Here is a 24,862-nt window from a genome sequence, read left to right as displayed (position 1 = left end):
GTGGAGTATGGTTGCATCACAGGTTATCCGCCATCTTTTTTCAAACTTAAGCACAGAGAGAACCAATAAACCCAATTCAAGTGGCGGCCATTTCTGGTCTTATTCTGCAACATTGAATTTGTTTTATATATTGCAAACTGTCAGTTAGGATGGCACCAGATTGTTTTATAATTCCATGTGTTCCAAGCCTCCCTTTCAATATTCTCCTAATTTTGCAAGGTGCAAATCTGTGTGTTCAATCATGAATTTGAAATTATTCATCAGAGTAGACAGGTGGACATTTGTCATGAAATTTCATCTTATTGCTCAATTTGTACTCCCAACATTCAAAAATTAACAGTTAACCTTGCCTTCAAATTCAAGATGGCCAGCCCTGTGAACACAGTCTATGACACTGAAGTAACAGACGGTCCCTTAAGCCCTGTCCCATCATTCTCTGACTGATCACAGCCATGATTTATGTCCGACATGAGTGCCTAAAAGTCCAACATTCCTGCATGCACTAACGATCCGCATGATGACTTGAATATGTTGTGTGGCATCGGGGAAAGTATCGGTACCCATGTGCGCAATGGGCGGGGCTTACTGGGTCGGTCTCTTGTACAAGATGGCAGAAAATGAACACAGCAAGAGAGGCAACAATTGCAAAGCGTGTGTGATGAAGGGATTTGTAATTAATAGTCTTGACTTGGATCTTTCCAGTGGGGCTGCACTGTGCATACGCATAGGGAGAATCAATCAACCATTGGTAGGCCTACACAGTTGCCATTCGAGCTTGCCCTTGATTTCAATACTGTCTCAAGCCTCAATTCTACCTCAGTCAAGTCAGATTTAATTACTTGGCTATGGCTAAGAATCACATGTGGTTCTACAGGTAGTGCCTGCACTACCCTAAATTTGTACAGAATTACAAGCCGTAGCCAAGTAGTGCGGACATAGCCTTACTCTGTACGACAAGGGTTGCACTCTGGCTGATGACTGAGATGGAGTTGGTGGCTGTGCAGACGTATGCCCCTGCATGCCGCCTCTCCACGGGGCTGACCATCAGCGTGCCCTCTCCGGTCACTTCCACACCGCCGTGGGGCCCGCTGGGAGCCTGCAGGGTGCCGGTGGTGGGCGTGGTCCAGGTGATGGTAGGGGCGGGGTTACCCTCTGCCTGGCACTGGAAGAAGGCCGACTCGCCTGCCCTAGCCGTGGTGTCTACAGGGGAGGCTGTGAAACTCGGCGGGACTGCAGGTTAAATAACGTGTGACGGAAAGTGTAACATATGTGAGAAAAACTCAACATCTGCATTGTACAATGAGATCAAGATCTTGCAAATTAAGCAGAGACTTACATAACATGATTGGAGCAAACATTCACCTTGTACATGTGAGCCAAAAACTCACTTTGCACGGTGAGTTAAACAGAGGTTCCCCTCTGCAACGAGTCATGCAAAAACGTATGCAAACACAATCCGCTTGTACCGGTACAATGAGCTATGCAAAGATTCACTTAATACACTGAGTTATAAAGACTCACCTTGTAAAATGTGTTATGCAAAGACTCACCTTGTGCAATGAGCTATGTAAAGATTCATTTCATACACTGAGCTAAAGACTCACCTTGTAAAATCTGTCATGCAAAGACTCACCATGTACAATGAGCTACACAAAGATTCACTTGTGTTACACAAACTGTGTTACACAAAACTCACCTTGTACAATGAGTTGTGCTTGTGAGCTGATGCTACTCAAGCCATTACTGGCTGTACAGACATAGATGCCAGAGTCTGTTGCTATGACACCGGTGATCCTCAGCCAACCAGGGGCAGGCTCTTCTATTCTGTTGGCAGGGAGTAAGCCCCCTTGCTGTTGAAGGGAAAATGACCACTGTGATGCACTGCACTCTCTTCAAAGATTTGGCTGAAGTTTCCTTAACTTAAGCTTAGCTTCCATATCAATACAAAAAGATGCAAAGAGCACCGCCAATCAGTCTCTGGTGATATGCACTCGATGGAAACACTTTGTCTTCTTTACATTAGAATGGACTACCTGAGAAGAACGGCGTACTTTTCATTGAAATACATTGGTCTACAAAAATCTAACAATGCAATTGCCTCCGCACCTGTTCTTTCACACCACATTCCTATAATCCTTGGTCTGTTTCCCAAGGTAATCTTGTCATTCCATTCAGTAACTCAGCTTCAGGTACATGTAAATTCACTGTTCATGGAGATTACGCATGATACACGTATGCCCTGGCTACATGTCTCAGGAGTCCACTGCCTACATCTAAACAAGCTTGAAAAACAGTTACAAAGCCTTTTTATGGGTGCTACAGAAATCTACTAATTTTTTTATGTCTGTTTAATGTCAGTCAGTACATGGCTGGATCACATTTCTTAATGTTTTGTGTGTTTTAACCACTTCCTGCTGGGGACTCCAAAATCGGAGACGTATGGTTTATATACGTGGCCGAGGTCTTTAAACTCGGACAAAGGAAACAGGGCCCTGTAACAAAAGACCGTACTCCGAACAAAAGACCAGGCTGCTGGGCATTACCGACATTTTTCACTCTCAAAAGTGGTGATAACCCAGCGTTGTTTTGAAACCGTATACCAGGGTTTGGGGTATTTAGAGCAAGCGGATTACCACCAGGGGACAAAAGCTCTCCACCTGCGCAGCGATGAGCCACACAGCACCGCTGCATGCTAATCTGGCCCCTATTGAAAAGAGGTCAGCAGTGCACCGAGCCAGGTTTGTGAACAAAAGATAGTTATATCACACCGCACAATTTGGGCTCTGTTTACAAGGCTGCAGGCCTGGCTGAAATACTCTGGAGTCAATGAAGGTCACCTGTCAACTTAGAGTAGTGCCTACAGATTACTTCGTGCGGTTATAAACGACTGTGAAATGCAATGATGAATTTTTGAAGGATTTTGAAAACGGAAAAAATGATGGTCATGCCGGCCCAGCATCATCAACACTGAAAAATGCCCCGGCACGAAGGGGTTCACATACTTCCTTGACTGGTCCTTACTCATACTTTGCTCTTTTTGTTTTCTAGGTCACTGTATTAATTGTTGCTTTTAATGAATTTTACTGTAATTGCTGGACACCTCTGGAAAATAGTCCACTGAGAGGTCTCCCCAGGGTAAATAAAAATAGATAATTTGCCACTGTTGCATACAGGAAGGGCGACAGTAGGCAGTTGGACTTGGTTCAAGTCTACTAATTGTCTGTATTGGGCCGCCAAAATAAGCCTACACAATCACGCAATCTGGCATAACAGGTGTCTCTCGCTTAGAACCACTCAGTTTGCCCATTTTCTGTATGTTACTACACGTAACATACAAAACTGTGACAGTAATCAAAATACCAGAGTATCAGATTGGCTTCAAGCAGCGCTATTGCCACTTTAAAAAGGCATTTTACAATGTAGGTGCATGTCAACATTTTCCAAGTGTCTGAGACCATTTTGTTTAACGATTTTGGGGGAGTGCCATTTGGCAGTGTCTCTTCCACAACTGTCTACATGTACATGTGTCTTGATGTTTTGACTGCTTTCAGCATTCCTTACAACCATATGGAAACTACGTAGGCTTTATACATTATCTTTTCTCCGGCACAAATAAAACCCACTTTTCTTTTCCATTATTTTGTATCTCATTTTACATTTGCATTGTACCGATATGCCTTTGCTGACACAGAAATTTCAAAAATAAAGAAACACACTTCCTTTTCCCGCTTATAGTCAGTGAAGGCTTAATACCTTGCCCAGCAAACTGTTCATAATACATGTATGCTTATTACTTGGCTGACTGAAATGGCCCTGTTCAGTTATACCCAGCAAGAAATGAGACCGAGGGGTACCCCCCCAACATGTCCAATCCCTATACACATTCCAGACTATTGTTACTTAACACATCCCCCCAAGATGTCTGAAAGGAATTCCGCAGATTCCTGCAAGACAATGACCAACACAAAGCAGGGGGGGGTTCTCTCCGTCTCATACCTTGCTGCATATGTGTTCAGTGGTTCACATGCTCAGCAAACTGAAATGCTTTCAGCACAGTTACCGGTAGACTCACCTTACTCCAAGTGATGACAGGATCTGGACTGCCCACTGCGTTGCACTGCAGCGTCACGCGACTACCAACAGCCACCGACTTATCCGCTGGGGTTGTCGTGAAGACCAGGGGCTGCACGGCTTCAGCGACAGTCAACAGGGCCGAGGCAGTGTTGGAGCCCCACTCGTTGGTGGCCTGGCAGGTGTAGAACCCAGCATCTGCCGTCTGGAGGTTGGTGATGCGGAGGGTTGTAGAGGTGGCAGTGAAACGGCCAGAGCTCTGTTAACAATAAAAAAAAAATTGAGTTGGAATCATACCAAATAAGTACATCATTCCTTCGGAGGGAGCACGGTCAACGCACTGTGCTGCACCCCACAACAACATACATGCAGACTTGGGATGCTAAACAGTACACCCTACGCATGTGCATGTTGTTGTTCCCCAAAACATGGCTGCTTAATTGAATATATTCACGTATCGGCCGTTTTGAATTGAAAGGGAGGTGAAACTTTTCATTTTAGGACCACAAGAGTAAAAAATAACAGCGAAGAAATATAAGATCAATGAATAAAATCCATCCCATTTTTCTGTTTAGAATAATTTAAAATTTGTGATATGTTACATCTGAATATTCTAAGCCACATTTACATGTACCAGTAAATAAACTGAAAATGAGGTCTGGAACCAAAATAGACTGACACCATCCCATTTAAAAGATTACTGTTACAGGGTAAATTGTAAGACTCTGGCAACCCCAAACAAAACTTATTACTGCAAATGGTTGAGACTGCAGAGGGCGCTGTTCATGAACGACTTGAATGCACTTCATTAAAAAGCTGCACTGATCTAGTTGCCACTCAAATCCATCCGCTACGTCATCTTTCTCTCACACTGCCACAGGTCAGTTTAATTGTTATTTTTATTGTTATATTGTAATTCAACTATCACAAATCAAGGATTGCTGCTTTATTGGATTTCCTTCTGTAAGATGTTTACGGATTGAAAAGATTAATATTGGTGTACACTCAAAACAATGTACGTTGCATCGTGTAATCATCATGTATTAGTACATGTGTGTCAAGTACAACTTCCACTTAGGACCAAAGTTTGGTCACTGTGTGAGTCAATTTCTCCTAGTTTAATGGACACTGCGTGTACCCGGTACATGCAAGAGGAAGTTATAAACTCTTCAAGCTGAGGCCAGAATGGCTAGAAGTAAAAGTTTTTATTTCAGTTCACTTTCCTGACATGTTCCGGTACAGACATGACAGACGTACACGTACATGTATGTTTGTCCACTGATGTAACCTATACATAATGCACATCTAGTGCATGTGCATGTATGATAATGGATTTCCTGTCTAATGTTCGCTACATGTACATTGTAGGAGACTATGTTATAGTGCACATGAAGTTGTAGAGTGAATACCTCAACAAACCACGGGGAGCTTGTTTGAGATGTCTTTGTGGCATGCCAGAAGCTGGTGTGATCAGCTATCAGGAACTTTGATGATTCACTGATTGTGTTCCCAGGAACAGACCATCACTGGTATGAGTGACTATATAGTAGTATAATTTGTGCTGTTGACAGACACATTTCATGATTTGGGTTATGTGCACACATGTTACTTGCACTTACATGTAAGTGAATTATTCCATTTCATTTCATACGCAGTTACTGAATTTATTGACAATGCAACGGTTGTGTTGTTCTGGTTGCTACTCGAATATGTATCTGCTCACTGCATATCATCTTTCTCTCACACTGCCACAGCAAACTGGTACCCTGGAGCCTGATGTTGTACTTAGAAATATATTGTGTGGCTCCAGGTCCCCGGCACACCCTGGTACTTGTACACGTGTAAGGTGTTACACTGAGTATGACAGACTCAGGGGACAAGATAAAACATGGCTTCATGGCTTAGGGTTTCATCACTTCACACTGCCTGTCAAGACACCTGAAGTACTATGTACATCTGTTTTCGACAGGGTTTGTTGTTATTGTTAAACATAGTTTCTTCTCTCATCTGAGTTAGCCTTTGCACTGAACACATATCAACTGATGAGAAAAATTCACATTTTGGGCCACCCTGGACAAGAGCGGTGATTTTTAGAAATCTGTCTGCCAGACTGCATGTACAACGTACCGGTACATGTCATGCACATCAGTGAAAACTCTTCACAGCTGAGCATGACAAACTGAATTATACCAGGCAAGATATGGGACGGAGGGGTACCCCCCTTACCTGTCCAATCAGAAAACACACTGTAGACTCTTGTTACCTAACACATCCCCCCCTAGACGTCTGTAAAAAATTCCTGAGATTCCGATCAAACAATGACCAACACAAGGCGGGGGATTCTCCCCGTCCCATATCTTGCATCATATAAAATAAATGCACTGCAAAATTGAAGAAAAAATACATGTTAAGGGGGTTCTGCCTCATAAATGTGGCAGTGAACGTGGTGAAATATGTGTACACAACATGTATGCCACTACGCTCTGGTTCTTTGGTCAGTGATGTCCACTGAAGGTGGCTCTGGAAAGACACCTGCTGAAACGCTGTAATAAGAATTTGGGTGATGGAGTGAGCTGGGCTGGTACCCGCAGGACTCCCACCCATGTATCTCCCTATGTACAGCCATGAGGGAAAGTTTATACATTTACGTACATGCACCTGCACATGTACATACACTTGGACTGGAAGTGGTAAGTCACATGCATCGGTATTGTGATTTGGGGAAGCCGGTCTTTTTCCATATCTGATCAGCAAGCATATGATGTTGCTCATATGAACTTGAAAAGAAAGCATTTACCGGTACATGTAACAAAATGTCCTGACTGATCAACTCCAGAAGAGGAGTTGTTTCCAGGAACAGATGTAAAATCTTGTACAAAAACTGTAGTGAAAACAGTCCAAGTATATGTACACACTGTACTTCCGAAAACAAACTGTATTGTAAGTATTGAACATACCGGTATCTATTAAAAAACTTGATAGCAAAATATTCCAGATGTCACTTACCACAAAATCATAATGTACATGTACCTGAGACATGGAGCGGGCAGACTGTTTCACTGCCATATTTACTTGTCTGATGAGGGTGGTGTTACCCCAAAGAAACACACTATGCATACTGACCAAAACAGCTTTTTGAAGTTTACATGTACATGTATCCGTATTTCACTGTGCATGTATGGTACATGCATGCACATTTATAGAGTAACTGATACTTCAACTCCATCAGTGTTCCTGGTCCCATCATTATTGCTCATGTCAAAATAACCACAGCCTACGTACACCTTCGTTATCCAATATCCTTATTGCCATTAGACTGTACGTAGCATGTTATCACTGCCATAATCATCATCATACCACACTAAAAAAATCGATATCACCACTTTCACACCCCTATCATTTCAAAGCCATCCCTTCACAACCATTCTACCCATATCACCGTCACCTCTGCTGATCTCGAAGTCATCACCGCCAACACTGCCACCATTATCATCTTAATGTCACCAGCACCATCTTCACACCACTCACCATCATCGCTTTTATCGTTGATGCTGGTGTAATCATGACCCAAAATGGCACGATCACAGCTACAAATGCTGATTTCTGCCCCTAACCCTTCTGCAGACAGCCATGGCCGCAGGAACGACAGTGGAGCCGGTGCTTGAGACGCTCAGCAGGAACCACCTGGAATGTGGCATCTGCAAGGAGAGGTACTCCCAGCCTAAGATACTCGCCTGCCTACACAGCTTTTGCCAGGCATGTCTGGAGCACTACCACACCAGGCGATATGATGGCGCTAGAAAGATTCCCTGCCCCTTGTGCCGACAGGAGATGCTCCTTCCCGAGCAGGGGGTCTCGGCGCTAAAAACCAACTTCTTCATAACCAGCCTGATGGCCGATATCGATCTCCAGAGACAGGTGGCCCAGGCTGCCACCACTTGTGAGATCTGTCAACAAACCAAAGCGGTCAGCCACCGATGTCTGGACTGCTCGCGGAACATCTGTCGGGGCTGCCTTCAGGCTCACCGACAATTCCCAGATTTGTTGAGGCACGAGGTGGCCACTCTGAAGGATATTCGCGAGGGGAAAGTAGCACTGGGCAGAAAGAGAAAGAATGCTGATGAGCCAAGCTGTGAAAAGCACCCAGGAGAGGTGAGGCGCTTCTTCTGCGAGACGTGCGACGTGCTGATCTGTAGGGATTGTACGGTTGTAGACCATCCCAGCTCTGCTGGTCATTGTTACAGCAATCGCAATATGGCTTCACATAAACGGCGGCAATCGCTGACCGCATCCCTTGAAATGCTGAAGGATTACAAAAGTAGAGTTCGCAAATCTCTAACAGCCACTAATCAAATGAAGGACACGCTGACGCAACATGTGGCCGACTCCAAAAAGCGTTTGCGAGATGCCGTGCAAGAAATAAAGACTCGAGTGAGTAAGGAGGAATGCCGCCTCATGGCCGAAATAGCCCAATTGGAGCGAGATCGCATGGAAAAGTTGGATGCACACTCTGCGTCACTGCAGCAGTTGTTGCAGAGATACGATGATTCTGCACAGATTGCTACAGATATCACCACCAACGCGTATGACAACGACTTCCTCTCCTTGTATCCTGAAATCAAGAGAGACCTGCAAGCTCTCTGCAAGGCACGCCCTCCCCAAATTGACCGGAATCTTTGTTCCTTGGGGTACCAGCAGAATACCAATGCTTCCAGGATAAATCTTGGCACAGTCACTTCGTACCAGTGCTGTACAGAGAACAATAAAATGTGGTTCCCGAAATACTATTAAAGCTACATGTAGGTGCCAGGTCGATTGTGTACATACATGTACTTTTAAGCACATTTTCAAAATACACAAGTAACGTGTACAAAATCTGACGGAACATGTCGAGTCATATCTCGGGCTTTGCTTTCTTCGGCCATGTGCGTAAACCTAAGTCTTGACATTCCTCTGTCATTTATCCGCAGGACAGACAGGCTTTGAATTTTCTGCTCGTGGAATAAATTCAAAATGGCAACCAATTACACGTACATGAAAATACAGACGAAAGAAAAGACGAAGCATGTTTGTTCTTTTACATTTGAGTATTTGGGACCTGGAACCGGACCAGACCAAGGGAAGCTTGGAATCTTTTGCTTTCAAAATTATGTACATTCGGGACTGAAACAAGTTTATTGCACAGGAATGGCGGCGTGCACAGACTGCTAGTACGTCTCCCCTTACGTATTCTATACAGCGTAAGGTCACAAACCAGTCCACTCAGGTCCCTAGTACCTGCACTTATGTGTACTTGTTTGTGTGTGTGTACTTGTATGTACCTGCATGACAGGTACATGTACGTTGCAGTTTACCATGGGTTCATGCTGTGTATATAGACGGAGAAAAAAGCACATGATCATAGAGACACATCGCTCGGTCCACGTAGAAGAAAACTAGGCAGGGATCGTTCATGAAATACGACTGACAAGGCCGGCAACTGTTATGGGCAAATATCATGGTCACCGTTGGCGACTGGAATTAAACCTTTGGTTGCATATGATCATTTTTCAGGTGCAAATGTTTTGGTCGCACCGTACAGCGCTGCAGTCCAGCAGTTACGTGTATGATAATAAGTCAGCAAGCAAAGGCTCCTCCTTCCTCCTTTGCAACAGGGCATTGGAATGGCTTGATACACAAAACTGTGACACGATGGTTGGCAAGTCCAGCAACTGACACCAAATTACACATTACGTGCCAGAGTGTCATACTGACGTATGCAGACAGTTGCGACTGTAGATTAGGAGCCATTCTGGTTTCAAAGGCTATGCCTGTTTACGCCTGAAATGATCAATCTGACTTTGATCGGTCTCTTGTCGTGGTACATCAAAGCACCAATGTTGACTTCGGACTACTGCCTCAATGCGCACATTGGTTCTCGTCCTTTCGCTGCCCTTCTTTATCACAGTGGAAACCAGTATATTAGCACTGCATGTCGCGGGCTTGAGAATTCTGCTACAACAGGGATCAACCCATGTTGGTTTTATCTGCCAATCCCGATATTTTAACCGGGACGTCGTCCAATGTCTGATCTGATGTTTTCACCAACATTTTCAAACAATGTCCTTGAAAATGCCACCTTACGATGAAGGCCTAATAGTTTTACCTTTATTGTCACTAAGTTGAGAGAATAAAATGTGCATGTACATCAAATCGCTGCTTGCACGATAACGATAGAGCTCTGTCATACAGTATTCACACCCAATGCATGGGGGGCACACACGTAGCTTGCTCAAGTACAGTACATGTACATACACTCGGCACCTCGCGCTTAATCACTGGTCACACAGCACCTCATGGTGCCACAAACGGTAGTTCCCAGGCTCTGTTCATGGCATTTGATGGAAACGGTACACATGTACACTGACTGCTCCGTGGAGCCACGGAGTTATTGAGGTATGGATCACATTTACATGTAATGACCTGTATACGTACTTTACGTCAGTATAACCATGGACAACTGTTCATTTATAACACCAAATGAGAAAACCCCATTTTTAATTCATGCTGAAATTTAAAAAATATGATATCTGTGTTCGCAGTTGTCAAAACTGGGTGCAGGGTTTGTTCCTTTCTTCAATTCAACATCGGCACTCATATCAGCAAAAACGGTCAATTTTTGCCACTCTGATGTGTTGCCGAACATCGGCCCAATCCAATGTGCGATCCGATCATCTGTTGATCCTTACATGCAATATACCGGGTAGCACATTGTTATTGGTACACTACACCATTACCTAAACGTCCGTCTTCCCACAAGAAAAAATCCAATGATGGAATATAAAAACAATCCCAAAAAATGACAAATTTGAGTAAAATGCACAGATTTCCATTTTATTTATTTCTCATTTGATTTTTACATGTGATATGGCAATGTACCATAAGAACTGACGCGGTCACTGAAGTTTGTGAGGCGGGCCATCTTGCATTTGAACAGGAAGGGGAAATGCTAGTTCCAATCCAGAAAATCATGCTACATGTATCAGACAATGCTTACCTGAATGATGTTGCTCTGTGGGTTCAGCCACTGCACGGATGCAGACGGGCTCCCCGTGGTCTCACACTGGAAACTTGCTGTGCCACCCACGGCCACCGTCTTCGGGGACGGTGTGACCAAAAACCCCGGTCTCCCTGATAATATGATTTTTAAGAAGAAAACGCACAGAGTACATTTGATCAAGTACCTTGAAAACAATCTTATTTTTTATTTAAAAAAAATGCCCACAAGTTTGTGATTGTTTAACAATTGAGTTGACTTTGTAGTAAAGTGTGCAGTACAGCACCATGTAAGGATATCTCTTTCTGAGTTTGCGTGGATCTGAAAAGAACTGGAGGGTACTCAATACTTCGGACAGTACGGTCTGTCGTCAGGTTAGTGCTACCGAACTAACTTGCTACATTCACCATGAAAAGCTTCAAACCTCAATTGAGTTGACTGATTAGAGACCAGCCTATTATATAGCCTGTGGTCTATACATGTAGATAGTTGGTTGCATTAATGTTAGAAATATCCGCTTGTTCTGTGAACCAGACCTACCTGTGTAAGCTGGTTTTAACTTGACTAAAGTTGGTTTCATGCTTCATACAGCTAGTGTACTTACTTTTGTTGGGAAAATATCAAGATGTAGTTGACATGAAGGTTTAACACTGTATACTGGTACTTTGATGTCATTTCAGTTCTTTTATGCCACTTATGATTAATCTTTGAGTATATTATGCAAGTAGCTAACTTTGTACGAAACTTCATTTAAGAGAAAAACATGACCATTAGAAATTCATATAAACTAACAATATATAAAGTAGAACATATGTATCTTTTCACAACTTTATATATCTGAATAGAGGCGTTTCACAATAGCGCGCCTCCAGGTGTTTGCTACGCGTTGAACAATCACAGTACGCAAAATCTGCGCATTTGGAAAGGGTCAACAGCTTTCACACACTGTGACTGGTCAAAGCGTTCCAAACTCTTGGAGGCGCAGTATTGTGAATCATCCGTATTTTGTGACTGAATGTTGTATGTTCAACCAAAAAAGACGGTGAAAATGCTGCTATGCTGCATTTTCTGTTGCCAATATGAGTTAAAAAGTGTGTTCTACAAACTACATGTGCCCTTAGCCTCACTGTGAAAAAAGTATTGTCCAAAAAGTGTTTGCCATTACCAATAAGCGTCAGTGTTGCAGTATCGCTGTACACCGCTGAATTTGGCAAGAGGCGGTTGGTCGCCAAGCAACGGTACTGCCCCCCGTGGCGGTGCTCCAGGCTGGCGATGGTCAACGTGCTCCTGGTGGCAGAGTCAACCGTCGTCACGGTGACTGCTGTCCCCGCAGCAATGTCCCCGCCTTTGAAGAGCCAGGAGATGGCGGCCTGGGGGTGGCTGGCAATGGTGCAGTGGAGGGAGGCAGACCCGCCCAGATTGAGGCTTTGAGATTGGGGGTTGGCGCTGAAACTGTTGCTGAGAGCTAGGAGCAAACATTGAAAAACTGCAAATTTATAAGGATGCCATCGGTAAACCTAGGCCTCTGAACACAGCAAGTAATGAGGACCATTTCACACAACAAACACAAATCTTCACAAAGATCAATCAGGCAATTTTCACGCAGCTGGTGAGCACTTGTTCCTCATCAAATTCACTGCCAGTATTTCTTACAAAGTTGTAGCTACATGTACATGTATAAGCAAGTGTTTCCGAGCTTCACAATTTTTTACATCAAGTGAGCATCGCTATAAAGTTAACACACTACATGTACATGTATGTACAATGTTGTTGAGTAATTTTTTTACAAGTAGCATATAAACCGATAGACTTTATGATGTTCCTGATGAGGTTGTACAGGGATTCTCTAAGAACTTAAGTAAATTCCCACAAGGAGATAAATACCCGTAAGTTTGTATATATCTGTTATCACGAGGTTTCAACTATAAGTGCGTGATTGAGACATCAGTAGACGTATGATTATTGTTACATATACATGTACATCATGTGGTAACCACACTAGTTTCATTTAACTCCAACCAAAGTTAAGAGACATTTTAGCCACAACCTTGTCCCCAGCGGTTACTTCCTTTCCAGCTTGGCCTCCAGTAGTAACCCCTGAAAAGGAAACTTTTACCCGTATCCTAATTCAATGCAGCAAGAGTGAGGGAGCAGTATACCGGTAGCTTGTGTATTTGGTGTTTATAATTTTACCATGTATTAATTATTGTCACGTTTGCTGTGAATTATTACATCCAACAATTCCGTCTTCTCCATTGTGATTATAATCATAACATAAATAATTTTGTTATCATAAAATAAACGTGACTGCATATTGGTTGGCAGAGATTTTAACTCTTTTATATTTAAAAGCTGCAATCCCTGTTACGCGTACAACACGCTGCAAAAGAATTGACCCTGTGTTAATACTAGACACTGCATGCAAAAACAAATGCTGAGTGAAAGCACAGCCAGGCACCAGACTATTCTTCATCAACATGTACAGTACATGTACATCCAAAATTTGTGGAAACAAAAATGATCCAATTCCAGGGTGAGAGAGAGCAGGTGGCCCCGGTGACGCCCTGCTCCACACCATTGGGACGGAATTATTTTGGCTGGTAACCTGCCTCTGCTGAATGCAAGTTTACATCAATCCTCGGTGGATTGCCTTATAAAGTTTTTTACAATTAAGACTAAATTTATTTGCACGTCACCTGAATCAATGTACCAGTAACAAAATTTTGTACCGCGTAGTATTTTAAACTAACAGCCGCAATTTGCTAAAAGCTAACCTGGTGACAGAATAAATTTTCTGTTGTTGCATTTTTCTGAAATTTGTCATGAAATCACTCTGCGGTCATTACGCTGTGGTATGAATTATCAGAATGTCTATCATTTGAAAGATTTATTGACGTTTGTACCCCTCTGCAGAGACGTTATTCAAATAATCTAACTCTGTCTTTCTTTCACAACCCTCTAATGTGAGCCAGTGAGATCTCCCAGTCAGAATGATATACAGTACATGTTTCACTGAAGCACACTAGAATTAGCTGATCTTTATAGAATGTATAGCACTGTGTACATTGGCTTACTGAGCGTCTAAATGGAGAGGACAAGGCGAGCATCCTTCCTTCGCCCCCCCCAAATTTTAAAAAGGTAAAAAAACAAGGGGCTTTAAAAGAACTGAAATAGAGATGAAAGGGTTGAAAATAATGCATTTTCTAGTAAAAATCCTCCAAGCTGACCAACCCACACTGTTAACTGTTTAGATTTTTTTTCAGGCGAGCCTATTCCCCCCCCCCAAAAAAAAATATTTTTCCCCCTCCCCCCACAGAAAAATCCTGGCCATGTACATGATCAGTAACTCCTGAAGGCACCAATGGAGGCAATGTCCAAGTACATGTGTAGGATCTGCGAACGCTGCTTGATATGGTACTGGTACTTGGAAATGTACTATTCAGTGTGCATGCATTTGTCTTGGTGGATTTGTTTTGCTTCCCTATCATGGCAGGGGTGGTCGTCCGCCTTTGACAGTGATCTCAACCTACTCTCCTCCGGTTGCTGATGGATGACAGAGACTGGTGTCTCCGAGGTATACATGTAACTGACGGCATTATGAACTGGGAAATCTGCAGAGGCCAGGTGCCAGAATCTCACTGGTCACCATGGTTACAGTTTCTAGTTTAGCAAGAATAACAACTTGTACATGCATGGCATGTACCGTAGTTTTATTTAATCACTCTCAAATTGAAGTACCTTAATGCTGATTGGCTTTTATTTTCCTAAATATCCTCACTTGGAATTGTGAATACCTTAATTGCTTGTGTGTTTGTTGTGGGTTTGGGGTATCTTTCAGAAGTTTGCCCTGCCGTTTTGGAAATTGTCTCAACCATAATCTTCTTTCATCTTTCATGTTTGCAGTTCAGCTGCTCTTTTGAAAACAAGAGTTAAAGTCAAGAAATAGACCAGACATGCTTCTACAATCTTCCATGTTTGAGAACCTGGGGAAGAATGAGCACGAGTGTGCCCTCACTGGTGAAAAAGAAAGAGGCTGGGCTGACTGACTGCTGTTCCTTGGGAAACACAACCAAACAAAGGAATACCAAATTGAAAGAAGGGCCCAACTCCAACAAAACCATTTTTGAGTTCAAACGAAAGAACTGACAATATTTTTTGACGGAGTTGCACAGGAAATCAATTAACTCTCCTTGGCCAAAATGGTAGAGTTGGGCCTTTCTTTTTAATCCTATTTCTGGTTTCCTGGAGGCCTGTTTGTATCACACGTCAGTGATCAGTGATCTGTCACTGGTTCACCGACACTGAAACCTGCCTAATGAATAGTGTGAACCAGCCTCATCCAGATCTCTGTGAAACATACAGGCCCTTTATAGTTGACAGTAGAGGTACGGGCATCACAGGCAAGGTGGCAGGGGGTACTTGCTATCCAGAAATTTAGAATTAAAGGAAGAAAAGACAGATAAAGAGAAACAAAAAATACAGGGAATGAAAATGGTCAAAATGGCCAACTTGTGTGAAAACGCCTTGGAATTGACCCCTTGCAACGTTAATGATCGTTCTGCTGCTGATTAAAGGTTTTGTGCCCTCAAAGGAAAAATCCTGGCACCACCCGCACGTGGAGGCAACTTTGAACGAGTTTTGTGAACAAGCTCTCATGTACAATCCACGACACTCTCTTGAACTTACTTGCTAACGTCAACAGGGCCTCTCCACTGGTGACGATCTCCCCTCTCGATGTCCGGGCCTGGCATGTGTAAGAGCCCACGTCCGATTGGCCAACACTGAGGATATGGAGCGTCCCATTGGACAGCACATTGTAGTTGGGCTGGCCATTGAGGGGCTGGCCACCCCGGGACCAGGTGTAAGTGACCGGCTGGTCGCTGTGGGCGGCGCAGTGCCACCAAGTGGGCTGAGTTGCCACGGCGATGTGGTTGCCTGGCTCCTGAGTGAACTGGAGGCCCAACGCGCCTGATCAAGAATCGATAGATTAAATCTCAGGACAAAACTCAGAGACAAACACTGGGAGAAGACTCAATACATTAGACTGACCTTTTTTGGATTCTTGAATGATGTGATAATCGAACTGGGGTTTAAGAATATCAAGATGCAGACCTGCCAAGCTTGCCGTACTCCTTCCTGAGGTCAGGCATTACCACACAATAGATTAAAAGGTATTTTTAAAAATGAGCCTTCAGTTCATTGAAATTTTTAACCTATTGTGTGGTGATGCCTGACCTCAGGAAGGAGTACGGCATGTTGGCAGGTCTGTACATGTACCGGTAGGTTTGTTAACGGTAGATCTGGCATGTCTGGGGCAACACATTTTCGTATTGCTGTGGCTCATGGTAGTTCATATATACATGTACAATGAACACGGGGTCCACACTATCACCTCAGGTGGGGTGGGGTGGAACATCACAAGAACAATAGGTATGATATGATGCTTATACGTATAAATGTTTTTTGGTCGGGGGAGCTGCTGCTCGTCGAGGGGCAGACGGCCTCATCATCCCTACTGACAAGTCTACTTCAGCCCATGCATTCCGTCTCCCAATTATAGATACGTGCACACACGACAGACGGGTCGATGTAGTGGCATATCCAGCAGGGGGAGGGACAATGCCCCCCCCCAGGCAGGTAGCCCCTAGGGGGAATGGAATGTGCAAACATCTCAAGAAGAAATAGTAAAGTCACCTTCTGGGAGAGGGAAGAGTCTTTCCGGAATCCCCTCCAAAAAAGGGATGATCTTCTTAAATGCAAAAGAAAAATTGTGCTTCTCCCCTCAGACTCCAAACCTAGAGACAGCATTTGGTCTCGAGTTAACATTTTGCATTCCTGACTTCTTTTCACCTTAGTCAAAGTCTGGGGAATTGTTCACTCTGATATTTACCGTTAAACACAAATGAGTTGAGGATGACAGCACCAATGATGAGGAAATTACGCTGCCAGCATTCACATCTTCCCATGACTACAACTGCCTGCAAGACAAACAAGGGCATGTAAGGGTCACTTGAATGTCCACTTTGTCTACTTCAAATGAAAGTGACCACAGTGAAAGACAGACTTTCTACAACGTTCAGCTAAAAGGGTCAGAATTTACGTTTAATTTGAAAAATGTTTACAAAACTTTCCAATGCCGTTTAGACGTTTAGCCAACACTTTATACAGGCCGCTGCTGCCTGCCTCGGTGTTTTCATACATGTACATGTATACATAATTATACAAATGTAGTTCAACAATGCACATGGTCTTACCTACGATGTAAAAATGTAGATTGATGTTTGGGCATTTAAAACAAGCAACAATTATTGTTTTAGAATCCACTTTGTTCTCAGAAAGTACATGTACATGGATGCCAAAAGGGAAAAAACCCAGTATGTATTAGGCATTGTTTACAATAAAAATAACTCCAGATTGGGTCAAAACATTAAACCTCTTTAAGGGCGGTTCTGTTTAACCCCTTCGCTCCGGGAGACGGCAAGAGCCGCGGCCGTGAGGATTAGTGCAAACCACACATACAGTCTATTCACCATGCAGCTGCTGGTTCAATGGGGCCTGCTGCTGGACAGAGCCCTCCATTCTGGGCATACCGCAGCCCAGCAGTCATGGTCAAAGGAATTAATGACGCGAAGGGGTTAAACATGTGGGAAAATCTGTAAATGGATTAGGAACTTCTTTCATTTAAATGTTTAAATGTGCAAACGTCCCACCCTTCTTAGTTATATAAACTCACACAATTAGTACATGTACTCAATTAGTACATGTACACAATTAGTACATGTACACAATTAGTACATGTACATGTATCGCTCACTGAAACTGAGAATGTGAGTACATGCTTTTCAAATACATGTAGGTTCGCTGTTACTTGAGATGCTTTTTATGGACAAATTTCTGTGAAAAACAAAAGTTTCCTTATTCTTCAGAATGGATAAAAATTGCAGATATTTTGGCATGACTGCTGGATTTCCAATCACGTTGTCTTTAATCAATCCTGTACAAAATCTGTTGCTAACACGAGTCAATCATCTTAAATTCTTTCTTATTCACGGCTGTTAAGGAGTGTCTTGCAAAGAGGAATTCAAGTCGGAGATTTCAGGAAGGATCCACAAACAGTGGAGCATCATTAACTGATTAGAACCCAACACGGGTTCAGTTTCCACCTCACCTATTCACTTGTGTGCATTTGATAAGCACTGTCTACGCAGAGATCTACATGTACATACATACAATCCATACTCATGATCTGTCAACTCAGTTCAATCCTGTGAAAAATCACCTTTTTAATTCCCCTTTCAAAACTACCTCTTAACTGCTCAAATCGGAAGAGAGGTGATCAACTAAAGCAACAGTAAAACCCAGAAACTGGACAACTAATCCACTGACCAACCCAACTGCAGTAAACGTGTAAACTTGAAGCATAAAAACCTGACAACCACGGCATTGTTTAGAACCAAAGACTGAAGAACGAAAACATTGATGAGAAGTGTGCATATGATACATGATGACACATACCTGTCCTAAATACATGTAGCAATCTTCACCTACCGGTACATGTACATGTACTGCATTTACAAACATGACTCACACAGGTGCACAATGTACACTGTACATGTACCTTGTACTGTTCTATTGAACTGTTGAACATTGATCACCAGACATGCAAGAAGAAGAAACCCACAATAAAAGAATAAAAAGCGTAAAAAAATTGAAAATAACAACAAAAACCCCCAAACGTAAACACGGAGGATGCATGGCCTACTACCGTTACTCATACTAGTCTGGTGAAGTAAAAGTGGCTACCGTAGGATGGCTGTATGACTACATGTAAGTACTTGAGTAAGAGACATGGCCAGATGTCAGATGGTCATGATGGTTGGGCTGGCCTTATATTAGTTATAGTCTGAGTACTACATGTAGTTTGCAGGACTGCAAGGCACTACTTCAAGCTTGCAGGTTGCAAACTTTTAATGGGTTCGTAAAGCTGTGGGATTTCAAATGCAGCCCTGCATTGTCCCTCGATTTTTTGGAAGAAACTGCACTTTCTCAACCAAATCTTCTATAGGCCTACTAGAATTTTGCAATCTTGCAGTCTGTCACAGCATGGAGGAATATTCCTCCATCGTCACAGCTACGGTACACGTACATGTACTGTACATGTACACAGAGCAACGCATGTTGCATGCCCTGATGGTATCAACTTATACATGTTACAATCCAAGTATTGAAGTAACACAACAAGAACGGTGGAGCAATGAAAACAAGATTTCTCTACTAAATTTGACTTTCTGTTTCATGTTATTGCATTCAAATGGCCAATGGGCATGATGGGTAAACTTAAGTTAAAGAAAAACAGTTACTTGTATGGAATTCTTTCCCTGAAAAATTCCAAGTGTTTTCTAAGAGTAAGACTAGTACTTCAGTACTAGTAGTAGGCCTAAATGACTCGGTACTGAGGATTTTCCCTCCTAAAATTGAACTTTTCTGAACAGCTTTTTGCTTTTTGATGGCTAAGGCCTAGGCCAATAATACCTGAATATTACTAGTATTATATGTCACTGTAACAGAATAATTACTAGAGTCTGTAGGCCTAACTAATTTAGGCCTAGGCTATATCATATGGCATTCTTTCCTTTTTTCGGACCAGTGACCCAAACTGTCAGTCGTGTAATGCATGCATGGCATGTGTCAGTCATGTCATGTCAGTGTCAAACTGACTCAAACGAGTCTTGTCGCTTTGTCTGTTTTGACCCAAAAAGGGTTTAGCACGGGGTGTCAGTTGACGACCACAAATGGAACTCTTTCTGGAATGTTTCCAGAGTGGGGATTGCGTTTTAAAAAATGCGTACATTCTACCAAAATGTAGAGAAATACACGTACAACTCAGGGGTTTGGCAGTTTACCCTTTGGAGGAATTCCATTCGTTTCTAGGCAAAGAACGCTGAACTCATAGCCGCCATGTTGAAAATGATAATCCAGTCGAATCCCCAGTCTCAAACCACGTCATTCTAACTGAATCGGAAAATAAAACCAGCCTAAAACTGACCTAGTCTGGTTACCTGTCCTGCGTAAGGTAAAATCGAGCGCATTTCATTTGGTCAACCCAGTCCATTTTGCGCTTGCCCGCCCAAGGGAAATTTCACACGTAGGATTTCCCCCGAGTAGTTAACACGTACGTACGTCGCGTTGCGGATTGTCTTTGCTGGCAGTGGTTTTCCTGCTCCTGGATGCGATGACTGAAACAAGTCACATTGTGACAGACAGCGTCGTATATACATGTAGTACTCAGTGATACTGAGAGCAAGGACAGAGACCTACTGTCCAGTCTTGTTAAGTTTGTTGCAATTTCGATTTTTTGAACACAGTTTCTACACACGTACAGTACACCATGGGGGACGGTTCATCTCGCGACGACAGGACTGTTTACGTTAAAAATCTGGATATCCGAGTCACCGAAGAGATCCTTTTTGAATTGTTTTTGCAGGTAGGCATGGCATCGAATAGGCATGATAGGATGTAGGCCTAGCCCAGGTAGACTCCCTGACCGTACTACATTACGGAGGTAATGAAATGAAGACATCGTCCAACCTGGGCTAGCCTACCCCTAGCCCCACTAGTGTGGCACGGACTCTCACTCCCGCTCCATCCTTAGCCACACATCAGTATACGCAATTTGCGTGTCGGCGTAGTGAAAAAGTATGGTGCACCCTCTTATAATCGTAGGTGTAATTTTTTTTGCACACAGAGATCATGTCCAAACTGCTGCCCAAATTTTGGAAGAGCCCATTGGTACATAAACATGTAGTATCTTATCGCTCAGTCCGTGTATTAGATATGTCTTGACATGGAACAGCCGTCAAGACGATGAGGGGTCAAGTGGCGTAATGTTCAACGACCTTATTTTAAAGATGGCGACAGTGTGAGAGCGAGCCCGTGAGATTGAATGGGTGAAGGCAAAAAGGGCTGGAAAATACCAGAACGTGAGTGAAATCATTCAGTAAATGGCGCTAAGAAGAGAGGCTAAGGATCATCTCTGTGTGCAAAATAAATTGTGCCTACAATTATAAGAGGGTGCGCTAAACTTTTTCGCTATGCCGACACGCAAATTGCTTTTGCCAGTTAGCCAAGAACATTCCGTACCATTGGGGAATCGGGTTGGTGCAGTGGTTCTTTCCTCGCCTTCCTCTGCGGTTGGGGTTCAATTCCCAGCTCGGTCCACATGTGGATTGGGTTTTCAGTCCCTACCTGATTTCCTTGGGTTTTACCCAGAATATTCCTCTTGGGTTTTCCTCCCGCCTCTAAAACTGTAACTGCTTCTCATTGTCTCCTCTCTACAGGTTTCTTCAGGCTTGTGAGCTACATGTACATGTACAGTGTCTGGGGTGCTTTTGAGGAACCTTGGTGCCATTACCAGAAATATATCATAATAACAACAATAATAATAATAACTTGCTGCAGCATATACATGTATTTATAAAACACTCAAGACAAGTCTCATACATGTACTCGTACATGTAGCTTTGTGCACAGGGGTACAAGTGTCCACGTATGGAACTTCTTCCTGGCTTTACAACCGTGGCAGTTTTAATGTACACAGAAAAATTTTGTGGATAGGTTTACTTGCCAAAGAAATTTCAATCATTTTATTACCTTGAAATTTAATGTTTATAAGTTTGAGCTTATTGAGTGAGTCCTTCAACCTGTTCAGTCTCCCATTTTCATTTAAAAAAAAGTCAGAGTAATGCTATCACCGAATGCATTGTTTGGAAATACATGTAAATCCTCTTGTCCATGTTGTTTATGACTGATAATATAATAAGATGTTAATTTCTGATGAAATGACACTTACCTTAGGGTTTCTGTCTTTTTTGTGTACCCTCAGGCTGGACCTTTGATTGGTGTGAAGAGGCCCAAAGAACCGGACGGTACTGTGAAGTCGTTTGCTTTTGTTGAATTTGAGCATGACGTGTCGCCCCCCTATGCCCGCAGTCTCATGGATGGAATCAGGCTGTTTGGCCGCAGCATCGGTGTTCAGTTCCGCAACGGCAGTAAACACTCTGAGAATTCCAGAGGAAACAGCCCAGCGGGTACCCCTCCGTACATGAACAGCAGTGGCCACCAGAGCCCGGCCCTCAATGGTCTTCCAAGCTTTCCTTTGCCTCCAATGATCCAACGGTCCGTGTCTGCCCCACAGGGTTTTCCGGGACTGGGGTCTGGACTCCCTGCCATGGGAATGCCTCCCCCACTCATGGGGAACTTCCCAGTGCATGGATTCTTTCCGGCCGGCGTGGAACCCAGACCTGTCCATATGCCACTGATGCAGCTGCAGCAGCAGCAGTTGGACGGACCATCGGACAGACAGCCACCTCAGCACCATTTCCAAGATCGCCAAGACGGCGTGCGCCATCATCAAAATCATCGTCATCATCCCAGCAGTTCCCCTAATCCTCACCACCGGTCGTCACATCAGAGCCCTACGGAGGAGCAGAGGTCCCGGTCCCATCGCCGCGAAGGCCATCATCACGGACACAGTAGTGGCAGCGACCAGGATAACCGCTACCATAGCAACAGAGGGCAGCACAGCGAGGAGCGGAGACATGGAAGTGAGCAACGCCATCGTTCTCATCAGCACCATCGTCAGGAACGAAGGGACCACCCTTACAGGAGATAATGGTTCACCCAGAGAAATTTTTGACTTTGAAATATGTGACCTGTCACCGCAAAATGAGCTGAAAGTCGGAATTTTCAAAAATTGAGATATTGGTATTTTGAGTTCAGCCGAAAAAGAGCTCTCCAATGGCATGTACATGGAACACTTAGGGTAGAAGTATAAGGTGACAATGTGGCATTATTCTGGCAGCTTTGCGTCTTTGTTCCCGACATTGTTTCAACATTTCAGACCAGGCATACATAATGCTATTGTCAAAACTGCTGTGAAAATGACATTTTTAACTACGTGATCCTGCAAAATATTTGGAATTAAATAGGAGACGGGTTAGTCTTTCCAAATGTTACAAAATTCCCAAATCAACCTCCACTCCAATATGATTTTGAACCTTCATAATAAGAAAGAGCGGAATGTGACTTTACGCTCGTTTTGTCGTGACGTCCCAGTAAATGAAACATCACTGTGTATCAGTACATGAACATGGGTTTTGTGTATCTTTCATGCATGGTCGGTAGCATGTGCGTCGTGTAAACTGTTCTGACTTTTTAGACATTGTTCAAGACACAGGTTTTCTAATATTTTGATGAATCTTTACCAGTGTCGAACCAAGCAATCCTGGACTGCATATAAACATGGATCTTTCAAACCCTTGTTGATGCACAAGGAAGGCCCCATTGGGATAGTGTCGGGAGATAAAAGAGGGCAACTGGAAAGGGTATAGGGTCTTAACCCTAACACTCCTCAGTCCTCCAACAGGTGAAGGATTGAGGAGGGTTAGGGTTATAAGTACATGTGTATGTATGCCCAAAGTTTTTGTGTAAATTGTGCTTAATTGAATTACATGTACATGTAGTCCCAAGTGGGGATAAAACTTCAGAACATCAAACTGCATATGTATATGTACAGGCATGCCACATATTTAAAAGCAGCCACTTGAAAAGTACATTTATTTTGAATTTGTTGGTTTTATTTTTCAAAATTAGTCCTTCCTGTTTACAAAGCGGAAGGGAAGATCATATCTGGCTGCTGTCTACAGGACCTGTCAAAACACGTTTTTCATTTGAAACGAAAACTGGGAAGTGAATGAAGTGATATGGGTTAGAAGCACGTCCATGTACATGTACCGGTATCTTGCCAGTTGTTGTTTATACATGTACTCCATGGACGCAGCTTAATACGTATGTATCTTTTAAACTGGGTGGGTTCAGCTGCAAGAATCTGTAAAATGCCTCCCTGATTTCCTGACCCAGTTAGGTTTTGTCGTCATGAAATTTTGTGACATTTTTTAACATGCACATGGAATAAATTCGAGCAATGTTAGTTGAATATGACACTTGTGGAAATTGGAGATCTGACAATTCGTACAGTTTGAGCAATCTGATGTGCTGTTGGGGGAAATGTGGTGCTGGCTATGTTGTACTAAGACCCCCCCTTCTAGCCTGCTGCCCAATGAAACGGCAACAATTCTAAAAGTGAGGTTCCACTTGCAAGCTCCAAGTCACCACCTGGACAAGATGGATGCTACATATATACTTGTTGCACAACGTTGAAGTTGGAAGCCCTCAGGTGGAACCTGAGGAACTGGCCCTACTTTCACAAAGCCATTAGGCACAAATGTTTTGTTCTGTCCTGTCCATGCAATTATTTTGGCCGGTAACCCATTTCTGCTAAGCAAACATTTTCTATGCTAAGCAGATTTTTGAGCTCAGCAGCTGCAAGACATTCATTGTCTAACATGTCTAAAGCAGGAGTACTTTGCAGGAGTATGTACCTAAGGGCAGATCGCAGGAGGGGGGAAACAAGTAGGTATAATAAAATATTTTTGAAAAATAATGAAAGGTGATTGTTATTTTAGTTTCCTTCCAATCGTGCGTAAAATCCCCACAATGTACATGTAGCTCATCCCTCATAAATAGTCTCATCTACATTAAAAAAATTGTCACTTTTTGCATAAACCAATTTTGGCCCACCCCCCCCAAACAAACCAACTTTCAAACTTTGGTCATGTTGGTTCGGTCTCAGTATATGATCCACCCTTGCATGTACCCTAAAGGGCAGGTCCAGAACCAAATTTTTGGGGGTGGGGG

At 43.2% G+C, this 24,862-nt stretch overlaps 3 protein-coding genes across 10 annotated transcripts in view; 2 read left to right on the top strand and 1 right to left on the bottom strand.

Annotated features, from left to right (window-relative positions):
* LOC110983894 (hemicentin-2-like) overlaps window positions 1–20,170 on the bottom strand; it is a 41,604-nt gene extending 21,434 nt beyond the window's left edge. For 5 of the 6 annotated variants that reach the window (XR_002598792.2, XR_015426902.1, XM_022243534.2 and 2 more), the window contains exons 1-8: window positions 20,011–20,170; window positions 16,998–17,085; window positions 15,794–16,075; window positions 12,273–12,572; window positions 11,108–11,241; window positions 4,073–4,330; window positions 1,697–1,850; window positions 946–1,230 (exon numbers count right to left, since the gene is read on the bottom strand). Coding sequence is in view for 4 of the 6 variants with exons in the window: in XM_022243534.2 (XP_022099226.2) it covers window positions 946–1,230; window positions 1,697–1,850; window positions 4,073–4,330; window positions 11,108–11,241; window positions 12,273–12,572; window positions 15,794–16,075; window positions 16,998–17,085; window positions 20,011–20,028 (1,519 nt within the window). In the remaining 2 variants the exon portion in view is untranslated. Of the gene's footprint in view, window positions 1–945; window positions 1,231–1,696; window positions 1,851–4,072; window positions 4,331–11,107; window positions 11,242–12,272; window positions 12,573–15,793; window positions 16,076–16,997; window positions 17,086–19,987 lie in introns of all 6 variants that reach the window. The other variant, XM_022243535.2, reaches the window with a different exon arrangement.
* LOC110983898 (protein meiotic P26-like) lies at window positions 4,874–13,923 on the top strand. 2 transcript variants are annotated; one of them, XM_022243552.2, is made up of 2 exons: window positions 4,874–4,951; window positions 7,696–13,923. In XM_022243552.2, the coding sequence occupies exon 2, from the start codon at window positions 7,702–7,704 to the stop codon at window positions 8,860–8,862; it is 1,161 nt and encodes a 386-aa protein (XP_022099244.2). In that variant the 5' UTR covers window positions 4,874–4,951; window positions 7,696–7,701; the 3' UTR covers window positions 8,863–13,923. The 2 variants fall into 2 exon arrangements, with proteins under 2 accessions (XP_022099244.2, XP_086998825.1); XM_087142699.1 differs by lacking the exon at window positions 4,874–4,951 and adding an exon at window positions 5,441–5,600.
* An 82-nt stretch (window positions 20,171–20,252) lies between the features above and the next one.
* LOC110983897 (uncharacterized) lies at window positions 20,253–23,214 on the top strand. Of its 2 annotated transcripts, none has more exons than XM_022243549.2 (2): window positions 20,253–20,591; window positions 21,990–23,214. In XM_022243549.2, the coding sequence occupies exons 1-2, from the start codon at window positions 20,496–20,498 to the stop codon at window positions 22,776–22,778; spliced, it is 885 nt and encodes a 294-aa protein (XP_022099241.1). In that variant the 5' UTR covers window positions 20,253–20,495; the 3' UTR covers window positions 22,779–23,214. The 2 variants fall into 2 exon arrangements, with proteins under 2 accessions (XP_022099241.1, XP_086998826.1); XM_087142700.1 differs by lacking the exon at window positions 20,253–20,591 and adding an exon at window positions 20,600–20,826.
* The last annotated feature ends 1,648 nt before the right edge of the window (window positions 23,215–24,862 follow it).

Source organism: Acanthaster planci, linkage group LG10, assembly GCF_054643075.1.
Source record: "Acanthaster planci isolate LZ-2023a linkage group LG10, COTS_SCS, whole genome shotgun sequence".
In the NCBI taxonomy this organism is placed as follows: Eukaryota; Metazoa; Echinodermata; class Asteroidea; order Valvatida; family Acanthasteridae; genus Acanthaster; species Acanthaster planci.
The sequence above is the reverse complement of the archived record's forward strand: the minus strand, read 5'-3'. Positions and strand labels throughout refer to the sequence as shown.